General features: G+C 46.4%; 1 protein-coding gene across 1 annotated transcript in view; it reads left to right on the top strand.

Moving 5' to 3' along the window:
- The window catches only part of GFPT2 (glutamine-fructose-6-phosphate transaminase 2), a 45,849-nt gene that overhangs the window by 11,705 nt on the left and 18,415 nt on the right, over positions 1-15,729 (top strand). Inside the window, exons 2-8 of the mRNA XM_004696841.2 lie at positions 4,822-4,929; positions 6,907-7,005; positions 7,568-7,693; positions 10,598-10,656; positions 11,284-11,418; positions 13,712-13,773; positions 15,396-15,475. Of these exons, the coding sequence (XP_004696898.2) occupies positions 4,822-4,929; positions 6,907-7,005; positions 7,568-7,693; positions 10,598-10,656; positions 11,284-11,418; positions 13,712-13,773; positions 15,396-15,475 (669 nt within the window). The remainder of the gene's footprint in view (positions 1-4,821; positions 4,930-6,906; positions 7,006-7,567; positions 7,694-10,597; positions 10,657-11,283; positions 11,419-13,711; positions 13,774-15,395; positions 15,476-15,729) is intronic.

Genomic DNA, 15,729 nt, shown 5'->3' with positions numbered 1-15,729 from the left:
GCCACTGTAAAGATTTATAGTCCTAGACACCCTATAAGGAGTAGTTCTACTCTGTCCTATAGGGTCACTATGAGTCAGAATTGACTGGATGGCAGTGGGTGGGACATAGATGAAATACTATGTCTTTAAACAAACACACATAAAAACGTGGTTGTGTACCAATCAATGAGGAACCCGGCTGGTGCAGGAGTTAGTGCTTGGCTGCTAACTGAAGTCGAGAAAGGTCAGTGGGTTCAAACCCACCAGCTGCTCCACGGGACAGAGAAGTGAGGGGTGGTCACAGCCGTGGGAACCTCTGGGCCAGCTCTGCTCTGTCCTCTAGCGTCCCTGTGGGTCAGCATTGACTCAAAGCAATGGGTTTGGCTTGGTTGGTGTGGACCAATTGCCGAAAGAGCAATTGAGCAGAGTCTCGCAGGAATCAAACCGTCTTGGAGCAATGGCTTGGTGTTCACTTATTCCACGGTCATAGTAACTTTATAGAACATAATGACTACATTAAGTACTCAAGAGAATTGACTGTACATACGCCCTTACTCACATGTGCGCCTATCTCTCTACAAAGGTACCTGTTGCACACATTCTTAGAAATGCAACACCACTGGCTGGCAGATGCACTCATTTTAAATTTTGAGAAATTGCCAGGTTGGCTTACCAAGAGGGTGTGCAGATTTTAATTCTCACTATTGTCAAGCTGTATTGATTTTTACTGACCTCATAGGCAAGAAAATGATTCTCATCAGAGCTCTTAATTAGAGATGGAATGGTCCCAAAAGAAAATTCCACTGTGACTAGAAAGAGGAGTCCTTGGGAAAGTAGTTTGAGTTTGTTAGGTTTTAAGGAATGAGAATGCCATGTACCTGCTATTTTACCACGCCCATAGTACTTTACTCACTTCATTTCAGTAGAGTGTAGGGAGAATCCAGCCCCCCACCCCCACCAACCAAAAAAACAGAGCTGTGAAAGGAAGGAGACAATGCTTAGTTAGTGAAAGAAGTTCTTGAATAGACGTTGGTATGCAAGAGATTTTATGTTAAAAATTAGATTTATGCTGCCTTCTTGCACAAAGATCTCTAGAACCACTTCTTGGCAGCTTTCCTCCTGGCAGTAAACTTCCAAACCGTGGCCCCAAGTGGCTACTGAGCCTCCCAGCTGGATGTGGGCCCAGCCGTGGTCTTGAAGACAAGGACCCTTTAGCCATCCCAGGCCACTAGGGGCCCTGGCAGTAACCCCTTGCCCACACTCATAAAACTGTTCTGTTCTGGGTCTATGGAGTCAGACACCAAACAGAACGCATGTGCTGGTGTGAGTTCAGACTTTGGGCCCAGAGGAAGAGAACAGGACCAGAAGGCACCCTCATAAAACATATTCCAGATCCAGCATCATTTTAGACTTGGTGACCAGTTGCCTATCTGGGCTTTTGTGTTATCCACGAGGCGTGTGAGAACACCGCCTTGAGGTCCAGGTGTAATGCTGGCACAGGTTGCGGGGTTATCAGGAAAGTCTGGTACTCCCCCAGAACATACAAATGTACAAGAACTAAAGGACGGCACACGTGCTCTATTAAGTTGCTCCCTCACATAGCTTGATGGCCTTTGAAATTGACTGGGCCCTACTCATCGCTGCCAAGGAACTTTCTGTAGAAAAAAAACATTTTGTAGAAAAAAAAAAGTGCTGTGAACTTTCTTACCTAACCATACATAGGTTATGGTGATGGTTCTACAGCTCTATTCGCCGTCATTGAATTATATATTGTAAGTGGGTAGATTTTACGATGAGTTATAAAAGAGCTTTAAAATATCTAATGCTCACTTTATGAGGTAACTTTTTTTATTATTGTAAGTAAGGAAGCGAAAACACACCCTCAGGCTTCTTTGGTTTGAAGTGGAGGATAAAAAGTGAGTTGCTCAGTGGCCTAGACCAGGGGTCGGCCCACTTTTGAGACAGACGAGCCAATCCTATCCCTCACCACAATTTAAAAGTTACTTGAGAGCCGTCAATATAGTTTTTACGAGCAAATGAAACCACCGTCATCTGAAGCCTTTAAATGAAAACGGATAGTGTTATTTTCATTTTCAAGTTTAACTCAGAGCCACATGTTAGTACTGGAGGAGCCAGTACGACGCTCTAGCTGCAGTTTGCCACCCCCTGGCCTAGCCCATTTACAGCCAAAGGGAAGGGCTCACAGCTCACTTGACCAAAAGGCAAGGAGGAAGACAAAATAAAATTGCCCTTGGTTATTTAAAAATCAGAATGTTAGTGCTTGCTCAGAAGACCCAATGCCCATGATTTGGCACATGCACCTTAATAAGCGTGTGCAAATATTTGATGTGGATGCTATGCAACATGTAATTTACAATATTATTTAAATTACTTCATCTTCTATTTTTTGATTGTGTCTAGATAGATTTTAGTAAGTTATTTGTTCATAAAATAAAACCCTACTGTTTAGAAAATTAACGTTCATTTAATTGAAGTTTATTACTTGATTTGAACCTAATCTACTTAGCCACTGGAGATATCTTAAGTGGTTTAGGTGTGTAATCACTCAGTTACCTGTGGGCAAGTTGTGTGTTGTCTTAACTGGTATTCTCCACTTGATCCCTAAATTCTAATACCCATTACATTGGCTGCACAGAACTCACAGACAAATGTCACGATTGAAGTGTGAGCTAAAGAAGTTAACAAGTTGTAATGCCAGTGAGAACTGCTCAGGGTGCAGTTATTTATCAGGACATGCTACAAAGTTCTGTCAAGTCTGCTAATAAATGCCCAAGGGACATACCACTCTGCTATAAACCTCAACCTGAAGGCATTCAGTTTTAGCTCTGTAGGCTCTGTAGGCTGGATTCAGTTCCCTGGATTCAGTTCCCAGAGGTATCTCACTCCAATAAGCCTCAAAACCCATGGCATTCAGCTCCACTCCAATGAGTCAGCAAGCCCAGTTTCCTGAATTAAATACCCAAAGGCACTCCACACCAGTTAGTCAGCTTGAAGTCACTCAGCTCCACTTCCAGCTAGTCCAACTTCTCCAATTAAGTACCCAGAAGCACCCCACTCTACCAGCCAGCCTCCTGCACAAAAGCACTCAGTTTTACTTGCTCAGTGGGTTGGGAATTCCGTCCTTTTGTTCCATGCTCTGGCTCCTGGTCCTGCTGCTGCTCCACTGATATTATAGCTGGCTTCTGGGTTTACTGGGCAGAGGCCTTAGGTCCAGAGGGCATGCTCAATCCTGATGCAGAGCAACCCTATAGGACAGGATCAAACTGCCCCTGTGGGTTTCTGAGACTGTAACTCTTCACAGGAGTAGAAAGCCTCCTCTTTCTCCCTCAGAGCAGCTGGTGATTTCGAACTGCTGACACTGAGGTTAGCAGCCCAACATGTAGACCAGGGCTCCTCTTAAAGAAACCAGAAGGTGAAATTCAGAGCACTGACTCTAGAGCAGTGGTTCTCAACCTTCCTCATGCCGCGACCCTTTCAACAGTTCCTCATGTTGTGGTGACCCCCCAACCATACAATTATTTTTGTTGCTACTTCATAACTGTAATTTTGTTACTGTTATGAATCTTCATGTAAAGATCTGATATGCAGGATGTATTTTCATTGTTACAAATTCAACATAATTAATGCATAGTGATTAATCACAAAAGCAATATGTAATTATATATTGTGAAATATTGCTTTCTAATTGAAAATAAATGAAATTTTGTCTTGGTGCATGGTATAGCTTCCTGGATAACAGTCTTCACACCAGGTACTCATATGTGGGCGTCTTGACCCACCGGTTGAGAACCGCTGTTCTAGGGGAAGGCTCTGTGTCTCCCTTTCCCTTTCCGTACCTCACCCTGTCTTGTTCTCAGTTCTGGGGAAAGACCCTGATCCCCTGCAGCGTTTGTTCCATGGTGCTCGGGGTCCTTGGCAATCTTCATGTGGCTTCTCTCCTCCCCACTCTACCCCCCACCCACTTCCCCTGTCTTCCGTGTCTAATCTGCTATTTTTATTGCTCAGAAGTGATTAGGGTTAGGACACAATAACACATATTTTGAAGGACACAATTCAATCCATAACAGGAAGAGTTTGGAAAGGCAGAGCCAACATGACAAGTGACAAGTAGGACTTCCTATGTGGGAAACAAAACAAAACAGAGCATTGTTCTGAAATACAAATGCAGAAAATAAAATTAAAAAACGATCCATAGCTTATAGCCTCCCTGGAAGACTCAGTTCTTCAGGGATCCAGGGAGGAAAGGGGGCTTTGGTTGCCATTGGCAATGTAGTGCCTCCTCTTGGTGTAGTACTGGAGCCTGGGAAATGGAAGACCAAGTTCCCAGCACCTGCCCCCACCTATCAAAGAGGCTACTGTTGACTTCCGATGACTCTTAATAGGTGTTTGCTGGGCAGATCCAGGGTCGTACCGAGGCAGGACTGCAGCTATTTTTACGTGGTTGGCTTGTTTTTGTGGTCATCTGCTGTAATAAACGTTGCCCCAGTGAAAGCCTCACCCTTCTATTTTTACATGACTCGGTGTGTCCAGAGGCAAGCGTTCAGAGTGGAATTGTAAGGTGAAGGGCACAGGCATTTCATTTGTCCAGGTAGCAATACCTGGTTTATGGGTCTTTGTATCACGACCAGTAAGGTCTGGTCAATGAGTAAGACCCCTGTCCAGAGCAGGAGGGGAGCCAAGTGGGTTTTGGTTGTCTGGGAAGGTTTCATCCTCTCCGAGGACATGCCAGTCCCGGGAGCCCGATGGAAATGGCATCCTTGTGGTCCCACGAGAGCTTTCTTCTAAGCATGTTTGATAAATGTGTGCTTTGCCTGTTCACAGGGATCTTCGCCTACATGAACTACAGGGTCCCCCGGACAAGGAAGGAGATTTTCGAAACGCTCATCAAGGGCCTGCAGCGGCTGGAGTACCGAGGCTATGACTCAGCAGGTGAGGGGCCCGGCAGCCTCTGCGCAAGGGGTCTTCTTTAGGGGCACTTTTCGGATACCCCTTCCAGGATTCCTTTTTGATATAAAAACAATACCCAGCCATGAATGGAATTTGCAAACCATATAAAAGTAGAAGAAAGAAACAAGGATCTAAAGAAACATCAGAACACAATACCCTTCCCTCCACAGCAATATCTTTGTGTCTCTCCTCTGTCACCACGGTGTGTACCTGACGGATGGTGGCAGCGGCTGGAGGGCTGTGGAGGGAAAGAAGGCATTGGTGTATAGGTATTTGTAATTGTAAGCTCTAACTATGCACCTTTCAATATTGACTTCCTTTGCTTTTTAATGTTAAGCATTTCCCCTTGTTCTAAGCGTGCATTCAAGGTCTACGTGGCCAGACTTCCTGCACTGGGTGGCTTCTCAGTGTTGGCTCTGCCATCGTCCTGCCTGCTACCTGTGGCCGTCAAGCTGACTTCCGCTCGTGGGAAGGCCCCGTGGGTCAGAGCAGAGCTGTGCTCCAGCGGGTTTTCAGTGCTCCTTAGCCTGCTTTGGGGCAAGTCGATCACGAAGCTTTTCTTCCAAGTCACTTCTGAGAAGACGCAAACCTCCAGCTTCTCAGCTAGTGGCGTCGCTAGGGACTGCTCTATCCTACAAGCAAGCGGATTCTTACTCCGGTTTCCATTGTTAATGTAGCAACCTTGGGAGAACGAGAGAGCCATCCCTGTAGCCAGACCGTGGGCTTTCTGTACATTCAATACACACACCAAAAACCCTCACTGCCATTGACTTGATGCCAACTCATCGCAACTCTATTGGACAGGGTGGAACTTCCCCTGTGAGTTTCCGAGACTATAACTGTTAACAGGCCTTAGAAAGCCCCATCTGTCTCCTGAGGGGTAGCTGGTGGTTTTGAACTACCGGCCTTGGGAATCGAAACCACATGTGTAACTACTACGCCTCCAGGGCTCCTTCTTAACTCAAAGCAAGTCATACAAACATTATAGGAAGACTAATGCAGTCTCTCCAGCTAAACTAGTATAATTCCAAAAGCATGAACAAGATAGGTGCAATTAGATGAGTCCATTGCTATGCTGGTGGCCATGGGGACACCGCTCCCAGGCAAGTTTGTGGCTCAAAGCACTCAGCAGAAGCCAGTCAACGAAGCCCACATGAGGGACACGCAGGCTGCATGCTTCTCTGTTTGTGTTTAATATCACCACAGGCATGGCTTCTTGGTCCAAAGTACATTTCCTGAAAATCATAGTTCTCTTCGGGATAGACTGAAGAGCAAGAATTTCAATCAACACCCATACCATGCAGCCATCGAAGCCTGTCTAAGATCTATAGCCATCTAGTTGATTCTGACTCATACCGACTTTCTATCACAGCCGTTCTCAACCTGTGGGTCGCGACCCCTTTGGGGGTCGAACAACCCTTTCACAGGGGTCACCCGATTCCTAACAGTTGCAAAATTACAGTGATGAAGTAGCAACGAAAATAATTTTATGATTGGGGGTCACCACAACATGAGGAACTGTCTGAAAGGGTCGCAGCATGAGGAAGGTTGAGAACCACTGCTCTAGAGGGTTTCCAGGACTGTAACCCTTTGGGAGCAGATAGCTGCCCCACTCTCCCTCAGAGTGGCTGGGGGGTTTCCACCACCCACACGGCAGATAGCAGCCCAGTGCCTAAGCCACAGCACCACCAGGGCTCATTCTAATCCCGTCTGGAACTAACCAAACTGCCATTGAGTCGATCCTGGTTCGTAGTGATCCTGTAGAACAGAGTTAAACTACCCCTCTAGGTTTCTGGAGTGGCTGGTGGGTTCAAAGTGCTGACTTTGTGGAATTAGCAGCTGAACCTGTAATTCACTGCACCACCAGAGCTCCTTTGGCCTGTAAGTGAAAGGTGGGAGAAGATAACTTAAATGTCAATATGAATACCAATATATATGTTATATATATTTACATTGCAGGTGTGGCAATTGATGGAAATAATCTTGAGGTCAAAGAAAGACTTATCCAGCTTGTCAAGAAAAGGGGGAAAGTCAAGGCCCTTGGTGAAGAACTTTACAGTAAGTAGAGAAACGCTCTGCATTTGAGGACTCGAATCCATGCACGTGTGGGTCACGTGACAAGACATCATTCCAACAGCTTAGGTCGACAGAAGCATGGGTAGGCCCATGTTGTAAGATAGTGTTTCTTACTGGATTATTTTAGGTAGCGGTGCATGGAGAATTTTTCTTGAGCATTTTAATAGTCCTGGGTCTATTTGAATTTTTATGACAAATGATAAGTGCTTTCAATTTTCAGTAGTGATAAGAATTTTCTCCCAATTTTATTTCCGTTAAAAAGTGAGTTAGTTTACTAATCAGTGTTAACAAACAGTAGCCAAGGTAGTACCTGGGTCTGGCATAAGTCCGCAGGATGTGATGAAGTGGTGATGGTTGGGATGGGTGGTACCCAGCTCTGGTGGAAACCCCCAAGCTAGGATGTGGATGGTGATAGTTGTGAGGGTTATTGATGAGGCAACATCTCTTGGTGCTTAACTGTGCTGTGATAGAGCCTCTGCAGCTGTATATTATTGTGTCGATACTTATTTATAAAGTATGGCAAATGGACTTCTCTTTCACTTAGAACAAGACAACATGGACCTCAAGGTGGAGTTTGAGACCCACTTCGGCATTGCCCACACTCGCTGGGCCACCCATGGGGTACCCAATGCTATCAACTGCCACCCGCAGCGCTCAGACAAAGGCAATGGTATGTACTGGCTTACTCTCTATGCCCACGCCAGGTACCAGAGTGGCCTCCAAGCCTGCCCTGACTGACTTCTAAGCATACTCTTTTCTTCTCAAGAGAATTCAAATAGGTCCCTCCCAAAGCTCTGACTGGTGGCCTTGGCCCTCAGGAAAGAGGTAGATGCAGCTTAGCCCCTGGAAGTGCAGACTGCCCAGGTGCTCACAGGAAACCCACCTTTTGATTGGGAAGTGGCAGTGTGAGGGATTGATGACTTTGGCCTTATTTTTCCACAAGAGACAATGTTCGAGGACTGGGGTGCTTAAAGGAAGGTTTTAGGTTTCTTGCTCATTCGGCTGCCCATTTCCCTAAAAAGAGAGTGGTTCTGAGTGAGAATAGGAAGGTGAGGTGCCTGCTTTCAGCCCCTACGATTAGGCCTAGGTGGTAAAGGGGCTGAGATTTGGGAAAAATAGGCTGTAGCCAATGACCCAAGGGCACTTCCTGGTCAGCTTAGCTTGCTTCTTATTTTCAAAAATTGAGAGTTGTTTGAGAAAGAAGTGCCGAAGTTGACAGCGAAGTGACAAAGAGTACCACGGCATCTCTTGATGGACTGAATGGCATGGAAGCACTGAGCGTCCTGTGCCCCGGGGTATTGGAAGACGAAGTGGGCAACAAACAGGCTGGGAACAGGAGATGCTGCTCACAGCGAGTGTGCCTGGCAGCCACGGACCAAGAACTCCTCTATGGTGGGTGCAGGTCCCCCACTCTCTCAAATACTCATCATGCCAGCTCCAGTTCAAAGCCCCTGTCACCTGCCTGGACAATTCTCCACGCTATGGGTACCAGTCACGGTTCTCCAGAGAAACAGAACCGAAAGGCAATCTATAATTCAGAGATTCATAAAAAGATATCGATATAAACCAGTTGCTACAGAGTTGATCTGACTCCTGGAGACCCCTTGGGTTGCAAAGTAAAACTGCTGTGTAGGATTTTCACTGGCTCTGACCTTTCAAAAGCAGGTCACACACTTTCTTGTGCAGTATCTCTGGGTGGACTCCAACCTCCAACCTTTCAGAGAGCTGCTGACATATTAACTGCATCATCTTGGGTTCTAGAAACAGACACAGGGATGTACACACTCATAGATGTGCACACACACACACACCTATATATAAGTGTATATGAGGGGATATAGGGAGGGCTTTCAAAAGTCAATAGAAACATTCCATTATTGTTTCATTTTCCCATGAGCTGTTTGAAAGAGGCACACACTCATGAAGGGTCTTCAAAAACTTAAAGGGAAAATGTAATTAAAAAATAATGATAAGTTTCTATGAGCTTTTTGAAGACCATATATATTGATAGATAGATAGGTAGCTAGATAATAGATAGATAGATAGATAGATAGATAGATAGATAGATAGATAGATAGATAGATAGATAGCTTTCAGGAATTGGCTTACATGGTTGTTGGGATCTAGGAGGTCTGAAATCCATAGGGCAGATCAGCGACCTGGAAACCCAGTCTGCATTCCGTGCTGCAGTCTGAAGGCAGATTGTCCATCCACTTCAGGAAGGTTCAGCTTTGACTCTTCAAGCCTGCAGCTGACTGGATGAGGCCCACCCACATTGTAGAGGCTAATGTGCTTTACTTAAAATCAACTGATTATAAATTTTAATTACATCTAAATAACGTCATAGCTAAACTGGTGCCGACAAACAAAGCATCAGTGTTTGGGCCCACAGCCTAGTAACCTTGACAAATGACATTAACCATCACACGGAGATTCTTTGAATGGCACCCCCTAAGGCTTCCTCGAACAGGGGAAAGACTGACCATGTCCGAACTTCCATTGGCAACTCTTGTTACAGGGGTGGGGATGGAATGACTCCTAACTCCTCCCAGGATACACAGCAGGTGGGCAGGACTCTAAGACATAGCCTGGCCTTCCAATGGACCCCAGTGGGTTATACTTGGTCAGATCAGAAGCCCCTGATGACTACTCACTCCTGGGCATAGTATTTAACAATAAGAATAATTTCTGAAGTCTTACCTGTTGAGTACCCCTGTCCCAAAGATATCCCTTGACATAGTGTGTGTTTTAGCCAAGTGCCAGATAAGACCTGTTATGGTGTGTTAGCAAGCCAGCAGTAACTCTGTAGAACTTCCCCCTAGGGTTTCCTTGGCTGACATCTTTATAGGAGCCATCATGGTGTTCTCTCTCATGAGGTGGCTGGTGGGTTTGAATTGCTAAGCACCAGGTCTACGTTGAGAGTAGGTATTTGTTGGGTGTTTATTAGGCAGACCCTTTGACCATCATCCCTGCAGCTAATCCTCATGGAAGTCAGGCAGCAGGAAAGAGCACCGTGCCAGGTGCTTTCCCCGCTGCAGGTCAGCGGGGCCCTGAGACAGCCTGCCGCAGGAAACATGGGAGGTTCCGCTCCTCTCTGACACTCTTCAGGGATGTACCAGCTCACTCAGCCTAACTGGGAAGAGAAAGCCTCATTTAGAGAATGGCAGGGGAGCCAGGCCTACCCCACTCAGAGCCACTAAAAGCAGCACAGGCTCTCAAGCTGCACAGGTGTCTCCATGGTCAGTCTTTGAGCAGTGGGGATTTTGCTTAGGATCTAGTCCATCCCCTGTCATGGAGCATCCTAGACTGTGGTGCGCGCGGTCCTATTCTCGGGGCAGGCACCCTACACGCAACAGGAAGACAGGTTAGTGGGTGTGTTTTATTAAAAGAAGTGAGTTTCCTCATGATTGAATGGTAGACAGCATAGTTAGATGTCAGTTCTAATAACGGTAAGTGAAATTGCTTAACAGAAGTCTTTGTCGGGAGGTGTTTTCAAGTGTCAAATCACTCCCCTTACCATCTGACTTGAACTTCATTTCTTAATAGATTCTTTCCTGCTAAACTTTTCTTTCAGAATTTGTTGTCATACATAATGGGATCATCACAAATTACAAAGATCTAAGGAAATTTCTGGTAAGATACTTCCCCTGGGTGATACTTAAATGTCAGATGCTACTAGTGTACCTCAAACTTTTTGGCTTCCTCATTTCCTTCTGGAAACACACGCAGGAGGTGGGTGAGACCCACTCTAAGCCATGTGTAAACCTCCGCCCCAGCTGAGCTAGCCTCCCCACATCTTGTTTGACGAGATATTATGGCATTAGCATTTACCCCATGGACAATTGCAGATTTGCAGATTCAAAAAATAATGTGAACCTTTTATTAAAGTATCTGACCATCTCATGTAATAACTCAGACAGTGGGGTGGGAAGTCAGATGGTGAATGTCTGAAGTGTGAAACGGTTGTGGGGTATTAGTTTTGGGATGTGGGTGGATTTGACTCAACATATTTTATCATTTTGATTGCTATTATTTTGCAATGCCTAAACTAGTGGCCAAGTTAAGTTCCTGAGGCCGGATGATCTTGGGGAATACTGGGATGACTCACTAGTGCTGGCTATGATTCTGGCAAATGTCCCCTGTCTTCCCAGTTTCCCTTAACTTACTCCAAGGGCAAATTATAAGGAAGGAGAGGGAACTGGCCTGGCCAGCACTAAGTAGTGGTCATTATCTGGCACTCATGTCCAACAAATATTCCAGGAAAGCAAAGGCTATGAGTTTGAGTCAGAAACGGATACAGAGACCATCGCAAAGCTGATTAAATACGTGTTTGACAACAGAGAAACTGAGGACATTAGATTTTCAACCCTGGTCGAAAGAGTCATTCAGCAGTTGGTAAGTCATCAGTCCCATCTGTTTTCATCGTTCCTCCATTCTAATATGCAGGCCCTAAGTAAATTTGGGTCAAGTTCTCAGGATAAAAGATGGCTCATCTATAGCGCCTGGCCCTAAAATGCTAGTCTTATAGAATGAGAGAAGTGCTGTACCTTCTGTAGAAAGATCAGAAAGGGCTGTGCTTCATCGCTCTGAGATGGGGAGTGTTTCACATTTCATACCTCTGAAACTGGTCAGCCTTCCTATCTATGGCTACTTCTGCTAGCATTTGCACACACGCACTTGGGCATCGTGCTGCACATTGCTATCTTTTTAGTGAGTGGTGTGCGCCCTCCTGGTCACGAACATGTAACATAGGGAAACTGAACCGATTCCTTCAGGAGACTGAAAATTGGAGTCTTTCCTCCCGTGATGTCAAGGGAAGCAGTTACGCATCCTGGGGGTAGAAAAGCCCACCACCCCTCACCAAGTGGAGCTGAGGTAGTAGAAAGCGAGCAGGCACAAGCTTTGGAGAAGTTTGATTCTAGAAGGGACAGAGAAATGGTGCAGTTGCTAGGGCGTGGGGAGTGGGAGGGCGTTCCTAAAGGACTGGCTTTTTGGTGACATAATGAGCACACTTGTTTCCTGGAGAGAGAGGGTGAGATTGGTGGTGCTCGCTCCACAGGGACGGGGAGCGCATATATGGGGGGCATGGCCAGGAAGAGAGTCCTTCCTTGGAGGAGCATGGGAGTAGGCATTGACTCTATGAGAGGAAAAAATGGGGCGGGAGTAGGGGGGAGAGGATCCCAGAGTCAATCCTCCCGGCTGATGCTACCAAACCCCCCCTCCAAGCAGCCCAGAGGTGCTACTGAGGGCCCAGCACACCTGAGGTCAGAGGCCCAGGCAAGTACCACATCATGATGTACAGTGGCTCATCCTTGCGTATCTTCAAATAATTTATCCTAAAAAAGAAGTCTGCTGTTGAAACCCTTTACCCTCAGACTTCTGTTTGGGGCATCCTAATTTAGAGGCTATCTTAACAAATGAGAGCTTGCTCTACAAGAAATATACAGTTGCACACACACACATACTTAAACACACATCAAACCATGATAGTATTAGCTCACAGTATTTTCTCTTTTCCATTTGTAGCTCAAAATTTCTGAAATGTCTCTCTAGTAACTGCATTTTGGAATTTCACGTCTTTCCTAAAGCCACATGGTGAGGGGCCAGGGGTGGGGAGCAACATGGGACTCAAAGGGGCAAGAAATGGGAAGTGTCTCCCTCCTGGATCCTACTTCATCAGCTAGGGTAAATGCCAGGCCCCTTGGCGTTTGCCTGAACCCACTGCATTTTGGACCTTTTGAGGCCTGAGCATGCTGACTCCCACCAAACCCCTCTCTGGCTTGGCCGAGGTTCCCAAGTGAGAGATTTCACATGGAAATCAGAATAATAGCTGGTTTGCGTGCAACTGAGATGATAAATGAACACAGGAGAGTGAGACTATAGGGTAGAATTTCAGAGGAAAGAGCATTTGGAGTCTTGGGTTAGGAGAACTAGCTTCTAGTTCTGGCTTTGCACAAACCAACAAGACTAGAGGCCAAAAGACTTTAGCAACTGTAGAAATAATAAGAACCATAAGAACATATTATACATATCATATAATTACATACCATATATAATGTATTGTGTCTCGTTATAATTACATGTGTACTGTTACTGTTACTGTAGCAGCTCATGCTTCTTTTGGATTCTCTCGATGCCGGGCACATCTCTAAGCCCTTAGCATGCATCAGCTTCTAGCCGTCACAGAAACAGGCAGTTTTCACCTCTGTTCACGGATGAGGGAAATGAGACACAGAGGTTAAGTGACTTGGCCCTAAATGACAGAGCTGGGATTCAAGCCCAGGCTCTCACATGACCTGAGTCAAGTGCACTTTGTAGGTTAGCCTCTCCAGCCCTCACACTTGCTCCCTTGGGGACAAAGGTGCTAGCTCTTAGAACCTGGACAGGCTCTCCTCAACCCCAGTCTAATTATCCCACTTCACCCAGCAATCGCGGTGCCGGGAGTCCCTGACAGGGTCGTCGTGGGCCGGCGTTTTTCACAGGTTTCGGTCTTCGCCGTGCTTAGCATGGAGCCATCTGCTTTGCTTCCCTCTTGATGGAACTCTGCCAGCCATTCTGGCACTCAGCTCCCTCCACACGTGAGCTCTGCTAGTGTGACCCCCGCACCTCGGCAGTCACCAGAGACCCAGGGAGACCTGTTTCTACCGCCAAATGAGGCTGCCGTTCACGTTCTCTGATGTGCTTTCAGGAAGGCGCGTTCGCATTGGTCTTCAAGAGCATCCACTACCCGGGAGAAGCAGTTGCCACAAGGTGAGGCAGACCCATTGGCATTTTCAGTGAAAAACTAAATAACTAGTCTTAACCGGCCACTTCCCATGTATATATCGTTTCAAACCAGATGATATGTGATCAGTTCTGCCTGGTTATTTTCTGCCTTTGGAGAGAGCAAGCTCGATATGTCCATGTGACAGCCAGGGTGCAAGTTTAAAAGTAAAATGACGCTGTGAGGGAGCTGGAAGGCATGTTTACATTTGAAGTGCGACCAACTTTCCACTAAAATAGTAGCCTCTGTTCTTAGTGCAGGATGCCAGTAGGCCTCCTTGTGTGAGAAGGCTGCAGGTCTCGCTCTCTGGCAAAGATTCCTGGGTCTGGAGTGAGTGAGTTGCAAAGGTGAATTGCTGATTTGTGGACTGTGATTTGTAAGAGTCAGCAGTCTATTTGGAGTAAGATGCCATTAAAATCATGGGAAAATACCTTAACCACAAAATACCATTGGAAGTTGTCAGACAGGGAGAAATACCACATAAGCTGTTTTACTGAAGATTCCCTCCTGGGATGTTCTGGGAGCAGAGTGCCCGGTGGCCAAAACTAGGGGCACTGGGAGAAGAGAGTGGAATTAGGGCCAGGTTAGCTGCAGGATTTCCTCGGGACTTTCGTTTGGGAACGCATCGTCTTCTTGATGATGGGGTGGCGCCTTGTGCAGGTCAGAGACGCAAAGCTTCACCTATAAGGGGTCAAACAAGCAGAGTTAAAAAAAAAAAAGTAAAACAAACAAACAAAAATAACACCCTTTTGGAAGAGCCGTCAATGGCCCACAAGGTGTATAGACCAAAGCGAATCATTTTCTTGCCCATTTGAGTTGCAGAGAGGGCTCTCATGGTTCCGTGGTAGAATTTTTAGCTTCCATGGAAGAGGTCCGGGGGTGATGCCCAGCCAGTCCACCTCCTGGGCTTCTATCTGTCATGGAGGTTTGGCTTGCATGTTGCTTTGATGCTGAGCAGGTTTCGGTAAAGCTTTTAGACTAAGTCAGAGGAGAACGAAAGGTCTAGAGAGTTACGTCCAACAATATCAACAAGTTAAAACTGCATCACAGCAGTCCAGTCTGTAACCCACGAGGGTGGTGCAAGACCAGACAGCTTTTTGATCTCTTGTTCATGGGCTCTCCCTGCATTGGAGCCCACTTGCTGGCAGCTGACAAGAACATGGCCAATCAGCTGAGCTAGGGGAGAAGGAACTAAAGGAAATCTTGGGGCCACTATGGGCATCTAAACGCTCCCCACTTTAAAATGAGCCACAAATGAAGGCTGGGTGGAGCTCCACAGTGCTGTGCAAGCCCTTGGGTTCATGCGACTGCTTGAAGTTTGAATTCCTGTCATCTACCAGGTGGATTAGTTATGTGTGGGGATTTATCAGATGGTCCCTGGAGGATAGAGCTGAGATAGATATCAGGTGGGTGAGCCCTTGAAAAGGGAGCTGCTAGCCTGTTGGCTACACTCTCCGTGGTCCTTGTGCTAAACTTGCAGAGCATTATGGTCAAGGAGTGTATCTTGTGGGAGCTAAGCCCCAGGGAGAATGGGTGATCCCCGAGTCCCATCTCAGATGCCCAGAGCATGGCAGGCGATGAGTAACCTCATTCCCTCTTCTCCCGACAGGAGAGGCAGCCCACTGCTCATCGGAGTGCGGAGTAAATACAAACTCTCCACCGAACAGATCCCAGTCCTGTATCGGACATGTAAGTTTCTTGGAGCCCAGGGCTTGGACACAGCTCTGGTGTACGGCAGCTCACTTGGAGACAAGGACAGGTGCACAAGGAGGCAGGGGTTGCGGGGACTTATCTCCGGGTCTCAAAAGTTTTCGTAAAATGGAGATTTGGTTCCTTTTATGTTTTTTAGAACTTGTTCTTCTGGATATTTTCCACATACATAAAATTAGAGCAATCGGCATCTGGCTCTGTTATGTAACAGCCACTGTGCCCTGATGTGGTGC

The sequence above is a fragment of the Echinops telfairi genome, unplaced genomic scaffold (genome assembly GCF_000313985.2).
Source record: "Echinops telfairi isolate 266 unplaced genomic scaffold, ASM31398v2 ScPeMD7_7469;HRSCAF=8507_0, whole genome shotgun sequence".
NCBI lineage: Eukaryota > Metazoa > Chordata > Mammalia > Afrosoricida > Tenrecidae > Echinops > Echinops telfairi.
Note: the sequence above shows the minus strand (reverse complement) of the source record. Positions and strands in the feature narration are given on the sequence as shown.